Source organism: Rhipicephalus microplus, chromosome 1 (genome assembly GCF_043290135.1).
Source record: "Rhipicephalus microplus isolate Deutch F79 chromosome 1, USDA_Rmic, whole genome shotgun sequence".
In the NCBI taxonomy this organism is placed as follows: Eukaryota; Metazoa; Arthropoda; class Arachnida; order Ixodida; family Ixodidae; genus Rhipicephalus; species Rhipicephalus microplus.
This window is the reverse complement of record NC_134700.1, coordinates 33247787-33263239: the sequence shown is the minus strand read 5'-3', so window position 1 is coordinate 33263239 and position 15453 is coordinate 33247787. Positions and strand designations below refer to the sequence as shown.

The following is a 15453-nucleotide window of genomic DNA, read 5'->3' as shown; positions in this document are numbered from 1 at the left end:
CACCTGACTTCGAAGGCGTCGTTGAAGGCAGTCAGCATCTGTTGGTCACCCGAAATATTTGCGTCGCAAGAGGAATTGCAGAGTTGCGGGGAGGCAAAGCAACGGTTATGCTCACAAATTTCAGCAATGAGTACAAACATGTGAACAAAGGAACAACGGTCGCATACATCGAAGAAATTGTCGAAGCCACCAGTGCTTTCGCCCTCGCCGATTCTGCGGAATCTGCTCAGAGGAACCAAGCCCCTCCCATAGCTTTCGACGTCAATCCCAGACTTCCGAACGATAAGCAAGAACAGCTCAAGGCCCTGCTCCTGCAATACGAAGATTGCTTTTCGTCGTCATCGAAAATTCGGCAGACCCCAATCACGAAACATCGCATCATAACCGAAGAAAATGCCAGACCACTCCGTCAGAGTCCGTACAGGGTTTCGACGCGAGAACGTGAGGCCATCAAGAGACAAGTTGATGAAATGCTGCGGGATGATATTATCCAGCCGTCCAACAGCCCATGGGCATCCCCCGTGGTGTTAGTGAAGAAAAAGGATGGGACCCTACGTTTCTGCGTCGATTATCGCCGCCTGAACAAAATCACAAGAAAGGACGTGTATCCTCTCCCACGAATAGACGACGCACTTGATCGGCTCCATAACGCCAAGTACTTTTCGTCAATGGACCTCAAGACTGGCTATTGGCAAATCGAAGTCGACGAAAGAGACCGAGAGAAGACGGCGTTTATAACACCGGACGGCCTCTTCGAGTTTAAGGTGATGCCCTTCGGCCTTTGCTCAGCGCCTGCAACTTTTCAACGCGTTATGGATACAGTACTGGCAGGATTGAAGTGGCAGACTTGCCTTGTGTACTTGGACGACGTCGTCGTGTTTTCCTCGAGTTTCGACGAGCATCTTCGGCGCCTTGAAGCTGTACTTCAAGCCATCAAGACTTCCGGACTCACACTGAAGCCAGAAAAGTGCAGATTTGCGTATGAAGAGCTCTTGTTTCTGGGGCACGTTATCAGCAAGTCTGGAGTTCGTCCTGATCCACGGAAAACAGCCGCCATCGCCGAATTCCCGCCGCCCACTGACAAGAAAGCCGTGCGCCGATTTCTGGGCCTGTGCGCCTATTATAGGCGGTTCGTGAAAAACTTCGCCCGCATCGCCGATCCTCTCACTAACCTTACCAAGGCCGACGTGGAGTTCAAGTGGGAAACGCCACAGGAACACGCTTTCCAGGAGCTTAAACATCGCCTCCAGACGCCTCCGTTACTTGCCCATTTCGACGAATTCGCCGAGACAGAAATACACACTGATGCAAGCAGCGTAGGTCTTGGCGCTGTTCTTGTGCAGAGGCCTGATGGACTTGAAAGGGTTATTATTTATGCCAGCCGATCGCTATCCAATGCAGAAGCCAATTATTCCACAACAGAAAAGGAGTGCCTCGCCATCATCTGGGCTACGTCGAAATTTCACCCCTACCTCTACGGCAGGCCCTTCAAAGTTGTGAGCGACCACCACGCCTTGTGTTGGCTAGCCAACTTGAAGGACCCTTCAGGTCGCCTCGCACGATGAAGCCTGAGACTTCAAGAATATGACATTACTGTCATTTACAAGTCCGGCAAAAAACACTCCGACGCCGACTGTCTCTCTCGTGCGCCTGTCGACCAACCGCTACCCGACGACCCGGATGACGACTACTTCTTGGGAACGATAACTACCGACGACTTCGCTGAACAACAGCGGGCCGACCCGGAACTTAAGGCCCTAATAGAATACCTCGAAGGCAGGACCGCCGAAGTCCCGAAGGTATTCAAGCGCGCACTTGCGTCGTTTTTTCTACGAAACGGTCTTCTACAAAAGAAAAACTTTTCACCGCTTCGGGCTAAGTATCTCCTTGTGGTGCCTTCAGCTCTGCGACCAGAACTCCTGCAGGCCCTGCACGACGATCCGACGGCAGGGCACCTCGGTGTTTCTCGCACGCTCGCGAGGATACAAGAAAGGTACTACTGGCCGCGTCTTACAACCGACGTCACTCGTTATGTGAGGACATGCCGGGACTGTCAGCGACGCAAGACACCGCCGACAAGGCCAGCGGGACTTCTGCAGCCAATTGATCCACCTTGCCGACCTTTTCAGCAGATTGGTATGGACCTATTGGGGCCGTTCCCGACGTCGGCTTTCGGAAACAAGTGGATCGTGGTAGCCACCGACTACCTCACCCGCTACGCCGAGACAAAAGCCCTGCCAAAAGGCAGTGCATCCGAGGTAGCTAAGTTCTTCGTCGAAAATATCGTCCTACGTCACGGCGCCCCGGAGGTCCTTATCACCGACAGAGGAACGGCATTCACTGCCGACTTAACTCAAGCGATCTTGGCATACAGCCAAACAAACCACCGCCGGACGACAGCGTACCACCCACAGACCAACGGCCTCACCGAGCGGCTTAACAAGACGATCGCCGACATGCTGTCAATGTACGTCGATGTCGAACACAAGACGTGGGATGCCATTCTTCCGTATGTGACCTTCGCATACAACACGGCGGTGCAGGAGACGACGCAGATATCTCCATACAAATTGGTCTACGGAAGGAGCCCGGCAACGACGCTCGATGCCATGTTACCCAGCGTCACCGACAAAGAAAACCTCGATGTGAGCGAGTACCTTCATCGCGCCGAAGAAGCCCGACAACTTGCGCGGCTCCGTATCAAGAATCAACAGACGACCGACAGCCACCGTTACAACCTTCGACGACGCTTCGTGGAATACCAGCCCGGTGAACGTGTTTGGGTGTGGATGCCGATACGCCGACGTGGACTAAGTGAAAAGCTTCTGCGACGGTACTTCGGACCGTACAGGGTGGTTCGACGTCTCGGCCCACTTGATTACGAGGTTGTCCCCGACGGCATCACGAACTCTCAACGACGCCGATCGCGACCTGACGTCGTCCATGTCGCACGCCTCAAGCCGTTTCATGCGCGTTAACAAACTGAAACAGTGTTTTTTTTGTATTATTGTTGTATCGTAATTTATTCATTGTACTTTCTTGCATTATTATTGTACCTTCATCTTTAGTTAAAGCATCGAGACGATGCCTTTTTCAGAGGGGGGCAATGCCACGTTCCATTTCCCAAGTTTTGGTTATCGTCCCAAAACACCACACGATTCTCAGCACAAACCGCGCCTGCAGTTTTCTAGAGGGTTCCGGACTGTAGTAGATCATTTCGATAAGATCACTCCCACTGTGCGAATGGTACAGATTGTTCTGGAACGCTCGCCGCCGCCAGCGATAGCGCTAGAACATTCGACGGCGGGAGTATAAATGCCGACGCGCTTCGCCGCTTGTCAGTTGTTGATCGAAGGCCGACGCTCCGTTCGCCGCTATCAGTCTGAGACTGCAATCTGTGCGAGACTGCTGCTGTAATTGGACTTTCTGTTTACCGGGCACAGGTTCGCCCAAATAAACAGTTATATTCCAACAAGAAGTCTCCTGTCTTCGGCCACGTCACGCCCCGTGACAGTATGCTCATTTCGTGCATGCTTTCTGCATATAAGCTGCACACTGTAAGTTTAGAGCTGCTTGCTGTTCCCCATATGACAGGCAGACCGACAAAGAACCTTATTAGATCATGAGGAGGTTTCGCCAGAGCCCTTATTGCATGAAATTTGCTATTTGTTGCTAGCATTCACTCCTTCGCTCCTGTGGCAAAACAATGCAAATAAACACTCAACCTCTTTGGTGAAGACACATTTCACTTTGTGTTATACTAATTCCTTAAAAGAGGGATCGGCCATGTTTTCCATGATTTGATGAAAAATTATTCAACTGAATCGCTGTTTGGAGCCTCTAATTCGCTCCTTGTTCAAGCCCATTGTTGACCAATACTCCTGAATGCGTGCGACTTACCTGCAGGTTGTGTACGAGGGCCTGACCACTTACGAGAAGTCCCCTGCAGCACCCCCGTCCACTCTGTTTGGGTGCCTGATGATCCTGAAGGCAGCCTGTGTCAACCACCCATGCTACATCGACCGGCTCATCACGCCCTTCATGCACGTGTTGCAAAAGATGGCACGAGAGCATCTCTCCCCAGGGGGAATTGGTGGTGGCGCGGGTGGCCAGGAGTCCAGCTCGATGGGCACCGAGCTGCTCATCCTCAGCCTGGATCTGGTCAAGAATCGTGTTGGTGTCATGGGCCAAGAGATGCGAAAGGCCTTCATCGGAGCAATCCTGGTCGGCCTCATTGAGAAATCACCGGACGTCAAGGTGACACCTCTTGCTTGGCCCATGAAAGTGTTCTGTACGAGTGGAGAGGAGGTTGTGAAAGTAGTAATCTGCTACACTGCTACCACATCACAGTTGCGTCATAAGCTCGCACTTCAGGTTATTTTTGTTCAATAAGCTTGTGTGAATACCACTTTTTTTTTTTATACCTCAACCCTAGCACGGTTTAGTTGATAAACTCCCATTATCCTAATTGAATTGAGCATTGGATCTTCCGAGCCTGTCTTTTTCTTTGCAGTAAAGCGATGCACAGGCCAAGGTGTTCCATATTAAAGTTATGATTATGCGCTGTTTAAGACATTCAATTTAATCTGTGTCCGTATCCAAGTGTCTTCTTTGTTTGAACTCCTTCAGTTGTGCTGTGATGATGAAAACTTCAGGGCCCCAGGGCTGGTCTCTGATCATTTTCTTCCTTGGTGATGTAGATTATCATAAACTTTTCATTAACATTCCTTTAAGGGGGAAGGCTACCCTGGAGGCCGACCTGTTTATTTTTTAGGATATCCAGATGAAGCTTTCAGGGCACTTTCACTACACTAAAACAAGACGAACTGCGAAGTTTCATGAAGCTATGTTTTTTAGTTCCGGAGTTATTGAGGTTTAAAGGGGGACGTGCCTTTCGAAGCAAACTTTCCTGTTTTTTATTGGATGTTGATGAAAATTGGCACAGGTACTATAAATGGCCTCACATTGCTTCCATAAAAAATTCGAGGCGATAACACAAGAACTTGATGAGATACAAATTATTTATTCATTGAACCTGCTGGAAGGGCTGGCAGATTTATAAAATGACAAAAATAGTTGGTGATCACTGAACACACAGCGAAATGTATGCTGAAGGGGGCAGCGTTTTCAAAAAAATTTTTTGGCAACACTAAATTTTGTAGTTAACATTTTCTCCAGCGACACTGCAATCAGAACACTTGCACTACAAACAAGAAACCCTACAGAAATAAATTTTTTGGGGAGTAAAATAAATAACTAAAATCGCAGCCGCCTGAAGCAGGGTTCAAAGAGCGTTACAAAACAAACAGAATCAAAATCGGTGCAGTGGTTGCTGAGATATCTGCTCCACGCGCTGAGCATAATGCTAAAATAACAGTATTGAGAAAACTCCGTTTGAAGTTTCACCTTCTCTTGACGTCTCTAAAACACATAGAAATTGTGATCTTAGGTTTGTCTTGTGATATTTTACTTCTCAGGCATCTGGCCTCGGCCCAGTGTACCTTTTTTGCCTATATTTCTTTATAACCCTTTTTTTTTATTTACAAGGAACAAATATGGATTTCAAACCAAGTCCTCTGTATCAAGGAGTGGTGTAATAATAGGAATGACAGAATGGATTGTAATTGAATAAGGCCATATACTGAAATGATTAGACTGTTTTGTGTTCAAGCTGTCATTAGTGTAATTAGGTGCTTCTTGATTAAAGATGATGAGTGGACATTTTTTTATAAAAGAGAGTATAGTGCATAACAGAAATGGCTGACACCATGACAGCCTATGCCTTCTTCCAAATGACTAACAGTTGTGGGCAAAAAACTGGTGGCACAGAAATTTTTTTGGAAGTTTATTTAATGACGCGAGTCGGGCATATAAAAACTCGTGCCCCTGCTTCATACATACTTTTTTGCCACTCTAGCCGTGACACGCACCATAATACAGCTGGTCGCGGAAACGCTAATCTACGAGGCTTTCATAGTCCAGAACATTCATAGACACTCGCGGCGATACCATGCAATGCTCTAAGCACGTCTAAATCGAACCACAAAAGCTTATTGACTGCCCTCCATATGACCGTGAAGTGCACGGCCACATGGACAGCGCAGCCCACGCGTGATGCCAGCGGTGTTCGGTGACGGCGTTGCGAAATGTGTACCGAGGATGACAAAAAACTGGCGCTCACTGCACTTGGCATCGCATTTTCGAATGCCGACGCGCGAAACTGCTGGCCGCTGTTCCGAGCAATCTTTGGCAGTAGAGGGGAGGAGGGGGTTGGGGGTGACGAGGTTGATTGTGGGGTCTGCTGCCGATGCGTAAAAAATGCCTGTACACAGTTCCGAGGAGCTAGCGAGTGTTTTACTTTGTTGCTTGCGAAGAAGCACGTTGCCACGAGTGCTCTAACCCGGCGTTCTTGCCCGCAAAGTTCGCTTAGTCATCAGCGGAGTTAGGCCTAAAGACAACTCTGATGACGCGCTGCGCTCGAAGACCGCGCGATCGCTCGTAGTAATCTGATCGTGAATTCGCTTACAACTTCGTTGCTTGTGAAGAAGCGCATCGCCACAAGTGTGCTAGTGCGTCGTTCTTGCCTGCAGTCTCGCAGTCAGCGGAATTTCGGCCTAAAGACGAAAGATGACTCCAATGATGCGCCGCGCTCGTACACCGCACGCCCGCTCGCGATGACACGCCGTGCTCGTAGACCACGCGCCCGCTCCTAGTAGTCTGATCATGCATCCGCTTACAGCTAATAATTAAAGTGTAATTATATCCTAAGTGATCGTCGAGCCGTGAACACGTCAGGAAGTAGCGATTTTTGTCATCTATGTCCTCGCGACGCACAAGTAGCAGACGACGATCTCCCGGAGCGAGCATCAGGCTAATGGCGAGGCGAGCTGGGGCAACATGACGGCCACAGCCAATCAGGGGCCGCGAAACGACCTTCAAATATCTGCTTTTTGTGCACTTCTTTTAAAGGGAGGAGCCAGCAGAGGCGGGAACTTTGAACAAGGAGAAACGCTCTTTCTGATGAGCTCAAGACGATGGCTCCCGGCCGCACCTTCATGAAGCTATAATTTTTTTGAAAAATCAATGTTTTCTCGCCCTTTCCATAAGAAGAAGAAGAAGGTGTTTATTGAGAAGAAGGAGGACAGGTCAGCCTTGAAAGCGGGTTTCTGGCCTGCTACTCCACATGGGGGTAAGGGGACAAGGGAAAAATAGAGGAGAGTGTGATGAGGTGTGATTGTGGTATAGCACAATGAGTCACTGCACACAATGTCTCGTTTAGTGTAGTACACGCACAAAAGTCTCTACATTATTAGAGTCTCTAAAGACGGGAATCTACACCTGTCTTGCTTAGAAATGTGAGCAGGTCTTTTAAACTGCGTTGAGGGTAATCCACACGTTTCCAAGCACCCAAAAGTTTCTCTTCCAAAAAGGGTTGGCAGTCTAGGTCGTCTGTGAGGCACTTAAGAGATTGTTTTTCAACTGCGTATAAAGGGCACACACACAGGATGTGATTAAGGACTATGGAATGATCCGGATTATCGCCACAAGCGCATTTACAGGCTTGACTCTTGTAGTGCTTTTCGCCTTCCTTTCTCACTAAGGAGAGACCAAGAAACACTACTACATAGACTGGGGCTGGGTGTTGCATACACGCGACGATACTTATGCATGATAGGACAAGAGCAGAACCCTAACTGCAACTTGTGTGACACGCTAGAAATTATTAATCGCCATTTCCAGGAAAGCTTTCACTACCTAGGAGGGTGACACTAATTTTTTGAAGCATTTCTGTGCGGTTTCTAGTGTAGATATTTTAGAATCGGATTGAAAAAAGGTTCCAGAAACTGAAAAGTTGATTTCTAAAAGATCTATTTTTTTGCCATTTTTCGCGACAGCAAAGCCGTGTCCCACCTTAAGGGTGGATACTGTACTTGAGATTAAATGCCAGATATTTTTATGTGTTTATAAATAAAATTCGCAGTGTGATTGAGTTTTTGGATGGTAATTTCAAAAATGTAATTACTGTTCATCTAAACTAATTAGTTTTTGAGATATTCTAAAATTAATTACCTATTGTTTGCTGGTATAATGTCACACGAAACTTGTATTGCAGAGCTACTATTGGCACATGCCTGTGTACTAATGAACATAAGCTACACAATGATAGGAGTGCTTTTTTATTTGATAATTTTACGAAGGTTTGTCGCACCTTGCATTTCAGTGTTGCAGACACACCCACTTTATGCTCTAATTTCTGGCAAAAGTTAAATTTTTTGAAGGTTTCAATCAAAAATTTATGCACCTAGCAAAGGTAAATAGGTTACTTTTCTTGCGTTTGCGAATTTTTGTGGGAATTTTTTGTTTTAACTATGGCGATGTTTCAAAATATAGTCGAACACGGATGTATAGAACTCGAAGAGGATCACGAATTAGTTCTATATATGGAAGATTATCTATAAAAAATAAAGGCCCCGAGAGCTAACCTGTAGCAGATCATCACCTGCAATGGATCATCACCTGAAATAAGCGCATTCAAAAATGACAACTAATTTTGCATGCACGCAGCAATAGACTGATTTATTTGCGTGGAAAAAATCGCTAATCATGACCTGCTTCTTCGTTTTTGAAATGTTGAAGGTGCCAGTCTCGATCTTGTAAAGGCTGCCCTGGTGGGACAGCCCGATTCCCTCCGAGCGGCCGATACAACAGATGTCGAGCCCTGCCGCCACTTCAGCGGCGGAGTACCCACGCGTTGCGAGCGCCTTGTGCAGACGATCCTTCTAGTTGCATGAGCTGTTGGCCTGGGCATCCTGGGACCGCAGCTGTTATGTCCTCGTCAGCGAGGCTCGCAACGATCTGGACATTGGAGTCCGCTTCCACGAAGCAGTCAGCAGACACTTTGTGTGGAACTGCTGCTGCGAAGAGGGACGACAACTCGCGAAATACATATGCGCTCATTGTCGCCTTCACCGGTTTCCACAAGTTTTGCCGTCTCACCATGCATTGAAGATCTCCGCGGGAGAAAACTTCGCGGATGTTTCCTGCCACCCCTTCATCATCCACTGCTAAGTGTCCTGGCGGCTGCCAGTTTCACTTTCGCCAGAATTGCTTTTGCCAACTTGTATCGCTGCTTAAATCGGTGAAGTCACCCCCTGTTATCGGTGAATTTGTTTCTCTGAGTGCAGCGGCAAACCATTTGGCCTTGGCGATCAGCATCGGGCCATCCACGAGATTGTGCTTCGCGCTCACTTCTAAAAACCAGGCATAGAGTGTCTTTTATACATTCCCGTGGATAGAAGCGCGCACATACAGGCTCCTGACGTTTGCTGCTTCGCCACCCTTGCCTTGATATCTGCCTTGTTTCTCAACAAGGTACTCAGTGTTTCGTGGCATCCCGAAGTCATCCGCGATGGTTGAGCATTTTTTGCCCACTTCAACACACCGAATAGTCTTCAACTTCGAAGCAAAGTCAAGGGTCTTGCGCGAGAAGTCAACAATTCAAGGAGTCCGCAGCGGCTTTGCACATCACGCATGCAAAAGAGAAATGCTGCACATGCTGTGGTACGTAGGCGATGCGACAGCGGAAACAACTAAGCGCTCCCGGGGTGATGGCCACCTGAGAAGGCAACAGCAAAAGGCAGCTACAAAAAATTACAAAAAAAAGGCGAGAGGAGGAGGACAGTGGCTCCTTTGTGCCTGCTGTCCGAGCCGACGGGTATGTGGAGAGAGCATGAGAGAGAGAAAGAGTAACGAAAAAAAAAGCCGTTCTGCAAGTTGGAGATTGTGCAGTTGGAGCTCTCTCGCCCTTACCTTTCTTCAAGCGTTTCGGGTTTTGGTGGAGGCGTGGTGCTGCGCAGGGATGGCCGGGCGCTGTGAGTGCCAAAGTGCGCTTTCCAACCAACTCACGCGTGGACCCAAGCTGCCCCGTAGATCCCGAGGGAGAGTGCCGAAGCGCACCTGCCAGCTCGCGCAGCGGTCGATATATCCAAAGGTGGTTTAAAATACCGTTCAATATAAACATGCGAATTTATATACTTTTACAAAGAAATTTCAAGGGAAAACTTACACGAGTTCGATATACCCAAAAATTCGATATACAGTAGAACCTCATCAATTCGAACTCCGTTATATTGAAATCCCACTTAATTCGAAGGATTTTTGCGGTCCCGTGTCTTGCAATGTACGTTTGGGTGGATAATTTGAAGGGGCGGTCGGTACCAGTCTGGTTAATTCGAAAGCCGGGGAGTTCCAGATCCCGATTTCGCTGAAAGTCCTCTGACTCGATGGCCCTTAATAGTGACAAAGCAATGCAACGTAGGGATACTAATGAGTGGAAGATGAAGCACCCTGGCCACTTCCAGAGCAAAAGGGGGGGGGGGGGGGGACAAAAAACGGTCTTGTGGTCAATCTCGAAACATGTGGTTGCGGAAAACGAGATGTGCTTCATTGCAACAGAGTGATGATGCGTGGGTAGCATATAACATTTTTCTCGAAAGGTCAGTAGGTCATGGTTTACCAATTCTTTCTGGGATTGAAAAGAAATTAAGGAAGTACAGTTTGGCAGAAATCGCGATGTATGCGAACCTCCTATTCCTGGTTGTTCCAGCAATTTGTGCCTTTGCACTGCTGGCGGAGTTCTTGCCAGCAACACCTATTTCGAAAACGAAGATCAAAAGTTTAAAAGATCACTTTTTCCAGCCAAAACGCATTGCAGGTTTCGTAATACTAGCCATTATAAATTCCTAATTCTACCCGAAAGAATGTGCGAATGGTGGCACCATGATGTGCTGACGCCGCAAGGAGCAGTTGACATGCCTCCCGCGTAGCACTATTTTTGCATGAAGATGTCTTGTTTTCTGCAGGTGCACATTTCAGTTGATCACGACAGCATTTTTTTTTTTTTTTGTGGCAGCAGCGAAGCTCATCATTCTTTCGTATTTGAGGCAAAAATAAAACAAGGTATTGCTGGAAATCCTAACCCTTGGTGCCGCAAGCTAGCCAGCACAGCAAACGACGAGCACTGACTATTTTCAGTAGTTCCAAGTTGCTTGCATCCCACTTTTGTATGTTCTGTTCATTCGAAAACCCGCCTACTTCAAAAATTTCTTGCGGCCCCAGTGACTTCAAATTAATGAGGCTTTACTGTATATGGGTTCGATATAACCGTGTTTGACTCTATCGATTGATTTTGCGCAGTCCCCTGAAATTCATTGCATCGAGATTTCACATTACAGTAGATCTTCGCTGTTGCGTTCCCGTGTGCTGTGTTTTCCTGGCTGTTACGTCGTTTTCGGCCGGTCCCGGCACAGCTCCCATAGGATCCAATGCATTGGGAACCCCACTGCTGCGTCGCACTGTGGGACCGTTCCCGCATCATATGTTGCGAAGTGCCATGACGCGCCGGCCCGAGCGGCCATGTTGTCTTTCATGTAGCTTGGCTTGGCGGCTTGAGGATGGGATTGGCCGCCAAAAGTGCTGGGGGCAACACCTATGACGTATTTTCATTTCATGCCAGCAAAAGCATGACCTTTGAGATCCGTATTTGCACTCTAAAAAAGATTGTGTCTACGACGCATTGGGGCCCTAAAATTGGTTTTGGCATCTGTAAAAGTAAGGTCTCCGAGACCTGTTTTTGTTTTCTTGGGATGTCACGCTGGCTTAAACATATCGCCACCGGGTCGCACAGGTGGCCCGATACAAAGGGTATAGCCCGATCGCCATCACCATTGCCCATGTGTGCCCGTGCTACCCGTGCTTGCTGCGGTCTTCTCGCATTGCCTTTGTTTTGTGTCGGTCGTTGCGCAAGTCATACGAGCGTGCAGCATAGTGCCCTTACACTTCCAACGCTCCAAATAGTCTTCAGACAGGATGACATCAAGAAAGCAAAAATCACTTTCGCTGCAAGAGAAGTTGAACATTCTCCGCGTTGTGAAAAAGAACCCGACGCGGAAGAAGGTGTGCATAGCAAAGGAGTTGGGATTGACGCTTTCCACCTTGAACTCCGTCGTCCGAAAACAGATCGAAATTGAAGAAAATGCTCGAACCTTAGACGTCAAGTGCAAGCAAGCTTGGAGTTCGGAGCACATGCAGCTTGACGAGGCCGTTTTCGAATTATTCAACCAAGCCAGGGCCGCAGGAGTTAACTTCGACAGTACCATCCTGCGAGAGAAGGCACTTGAGATCGCCGACAAGCTCGGTATCGACGGTTTTTGTGCATCTAACGGTTGGATCGACCGTTTCAAAAACAGACATGGATTATGCTACCGCACTGTCAACGTAGAGGCTGCAAGCGTGGACACGGAGACTGTTGAGGCCTGGAAAGAGACCGTGGTGTCTATCATAAGGGACTACGAGCCGAGAGACATATTCAATGCCGATGAAGCAGGCCTTTTTTTTTTTTTTTTTTTTTTTTTTAAGGTACAGCCCTCTAAGACGCTGAGCCTGAATGGCGAGGCTTGCCACGGTGGAAAATGCAGCAAGGAACGACTAATGGTACTGCTGTGCTGCAACTCCGATGGTTCGGAAGTGATGAAACCTTGTGTGATGGGAAAGTTTCGAAACTCACGCTGCCTTAAAAATATCCGTCACCTGCCCTGCCACTACAACAATAATATCAAGGCGTGGATGACGTGTTCACTTTTTGAAGAGTTCTTGAGAGACATGGGCTCTAAGATGGGCTGCCAGAACAGAAAAGTCGTTTTTTTACTCGAGAACTGCTCCGCACATCCCAAGGACACTGCGTCGCTGCGGAACGTAAAGGTAGTTTTTCTTCCTGCCAACACCACGAGCCACCTTCAGCCCTTGGACACTGGAATAATAAAAAATGTAAAGCACTTCTACCGCAAGTGCATTGTAAAGCGGTCCCTGGCCAGCGTGGAGCGTGGGCAGCAGCCGGCAGGCGTCACCATCTTAGATGCCATGCATTATTTAGCATCGGCGTGGAGCGCCGTCACTGCTGCTACAGTTGAACACTGCTTCAACAAGTATTTCGGCGCAGATGACACAACAGAAGCTGTTGCAGACGGTGCGTTCGCAGACTGCGACGAACTGAACACTGCCATGGAGACTGTTGGTGCCAGTGGAATCGCGTACAGTGACTATGCTTCTGTTGATGACGCCGTTGTCACCTCCGCGATGTTATCCAACGATGACATCATGGCTGAGTGCGCCGATCCGTGCGCCAGTGACGAGGATGTTGAGAAGGAGGTGGAGCGAATACCCCTAGCAAAAATTCTGATAGAAAAACTGATAGGCTATCAGGTTATTGACAGTTGTATCAGTACATAAGTGCATCAGTCTATCAGTGTACCGGTCTATCAGTGTACCAGTCTGTCAGTGTACCAGTCTATCAGTGTACCAGTCTATCAGTGTACCAGTCTATTAGCGCATCAGTCTATCAGTGTACCAGTCTATCAGTGTACCAGTCAATCAGTGTAGCATTCTACTCTGATAGGCCCACAAGCGAATCGGTGCTTAGCCAACTGGCAGGTGCACCGCTACATCAGAGCAAGCAGGACGCAAATATGAACACAGAAATCAAACAAAATATTTTATTTGATGTGCCATTCCTTGGTTAATCTTTTGATTTTATAAAGTCATTAATTTTGTTTGCCAAAGCTTTATTGAGGAACTTTTTCATTTGCTCAACCTTTCCAATCAGAACGGTGTGCTTAAAAAAAATGGTTGAAGAAATCTGCATGATCAAAAACAAAGCAAGTTACAGGCACTTATTAAGCGACAATTATGTGCACTCTAAGTAGAGGAGTCAATATGACAAAGAAATAAGTAGGAGTGCTACCAGTCGGCCTCTCTAATATTGTTTAAAATTAGTTTGTGGATTCTTGCATAAAAGTACCCAGCTCCAGTAGGCAAAAGCACACATGAAGCTTTAGTAAGTAATTATAACACAAGTTGGCAGTGAAACCTCGGCTGATTACGGGCAAAAATGGAGCCACCAACTTCCATGAATTTTGGTCAGATTCCAAAATTTCACCTACCTGAAAACACAGCATATGTTTCTTTCTCCTAGGGAGATTTTGCCTCCCCTTTAGACCGATTGGAGGCTGCGCCAGTAACACTTCTACCGACTTGGCCTGCTGTATAAAAAATGGTAACGGCCGCCTCACGAACAAAACGGGTCTGTCTTTTCAAGCCCATGGGGTGATTGTACAACCTCTTGGGAACGGCAATTTTTTTGCTCTGATGCACCTATAAAACAAGTCAAAGATGATGTGCACACATTAGTTTGTCAATGCACATTTTTTCATTAAAGCAAAGCAATATATCTTCAAGACAAAGCATACTAGAGGTTTATGATACCTCTCTGTCAGTGGGCAAATAATTGATAAGCGGTGCAGCCTCCCTCACACTTGAGTGGGCTACTGCAGGGCAGTCCGAGGTCGCTGTGGTGGTTCCAGCGTGGCAGCACATAGTGGTGGCAAAGGTGCAAGTCGTTTCTGTTTTTGAGGCTTGCGGCTGCAACAACCGCAAAGGACAAGGTTCTTTGCTGCAATGAAAAAGTAGGGTGTGCAGAAATAAAGTATATTGCACCCTTAATTGTCACGATAGCATCCTAGGTGTGCATGGTCAAATAACATATATGATAAACATAGCATGCAGTTGAGATATGCAATTAAACTGTAATTATACGTTGCATGTCATGTCTTAAAACCATGGTTTGATTATAGGGGATGCCGTAGTGGAGGGCTCAAGAAATTTTGACCAAGTGGTGTTCTTTTTAATATCCACCACACTGTGAAAGTTGTAAAAGCACATTTTCAAGTGATTAGAAAAACATGCAAGCATCCATGCCACCCATTCTGCTTTTCAGCAAAATTGCACGCTATAAGAATAGGGCAACTTGCTGCTGCATACAACCCTAGCAGCAGTGCGTTACAACAGCTTATGAAGAGATAATAAACCTGTTTGGAAATTTTTGCTGCGAAGGGCATTTTCTATTAGTCTTATTCTTTCTAATGCTTTTGTATTTTGAGCCCTGCGCATTTATATTCACTTCTTTCAGAAGCTCTTTCTCTGTTCTTTTTTTTGAGCATTAGCAAACAGCAGGCCTCCCTGCTGCTTCTTAAAACGGTTGCCGACGTGCTTTGTCTTCTGCTTAACAGCAGCTTGACGTCGTGTTTCTTAGAACTGCAGACAATCCAACACACAAATTTCTCTGCTAGTTCGCAAGCACAAACAGGGGGCATATCCGCACAAGCAAAAATAATTTTAAACCAGTCAATTGTAAAAAAAATGCAACTAAGCTGCGTCATACTACGATAGAATAAAATAAAGTAGATCTTCAGCATACTGCAACTTTACTAACATCTTCAATACGACGTTCCGGCGCCCGCGCAGTAGTGGAGCAGCGATCCTCTGATATATTCGCTAAGGGGGCGGGGAGTATATCAGAGCATTGATGCTTCATGTGTGACATGGCACTACGTGCAGAGC

General features: G+C 47.2%; 1 protein-coding gene across 7 annotated transcripts in view; it reads left to right on the top strand.

The window, feature by feature from the left end:
- Window positions 1-15453, top strand: part of Nipped-A (Transcription-associated protein Nipped-A) — a 991444-nt gene that overhangs the window by 574944 nt on the left and 401047 nt on the right. For all 7 annotated transcript variants that reach the window (XM_075869412.1, XM_075869408.1, XM_075869400.1 and 4 more), the window contains one exon: window positions 3907-4257. In XM_075869412.1, coding sequence (XP_075725527.1) covers window positions 3907-4257 — 351 coding nt within the window. The remainder of the gene's footprint in view (window positions 1-3906; window positions 4258-15453) is intronic.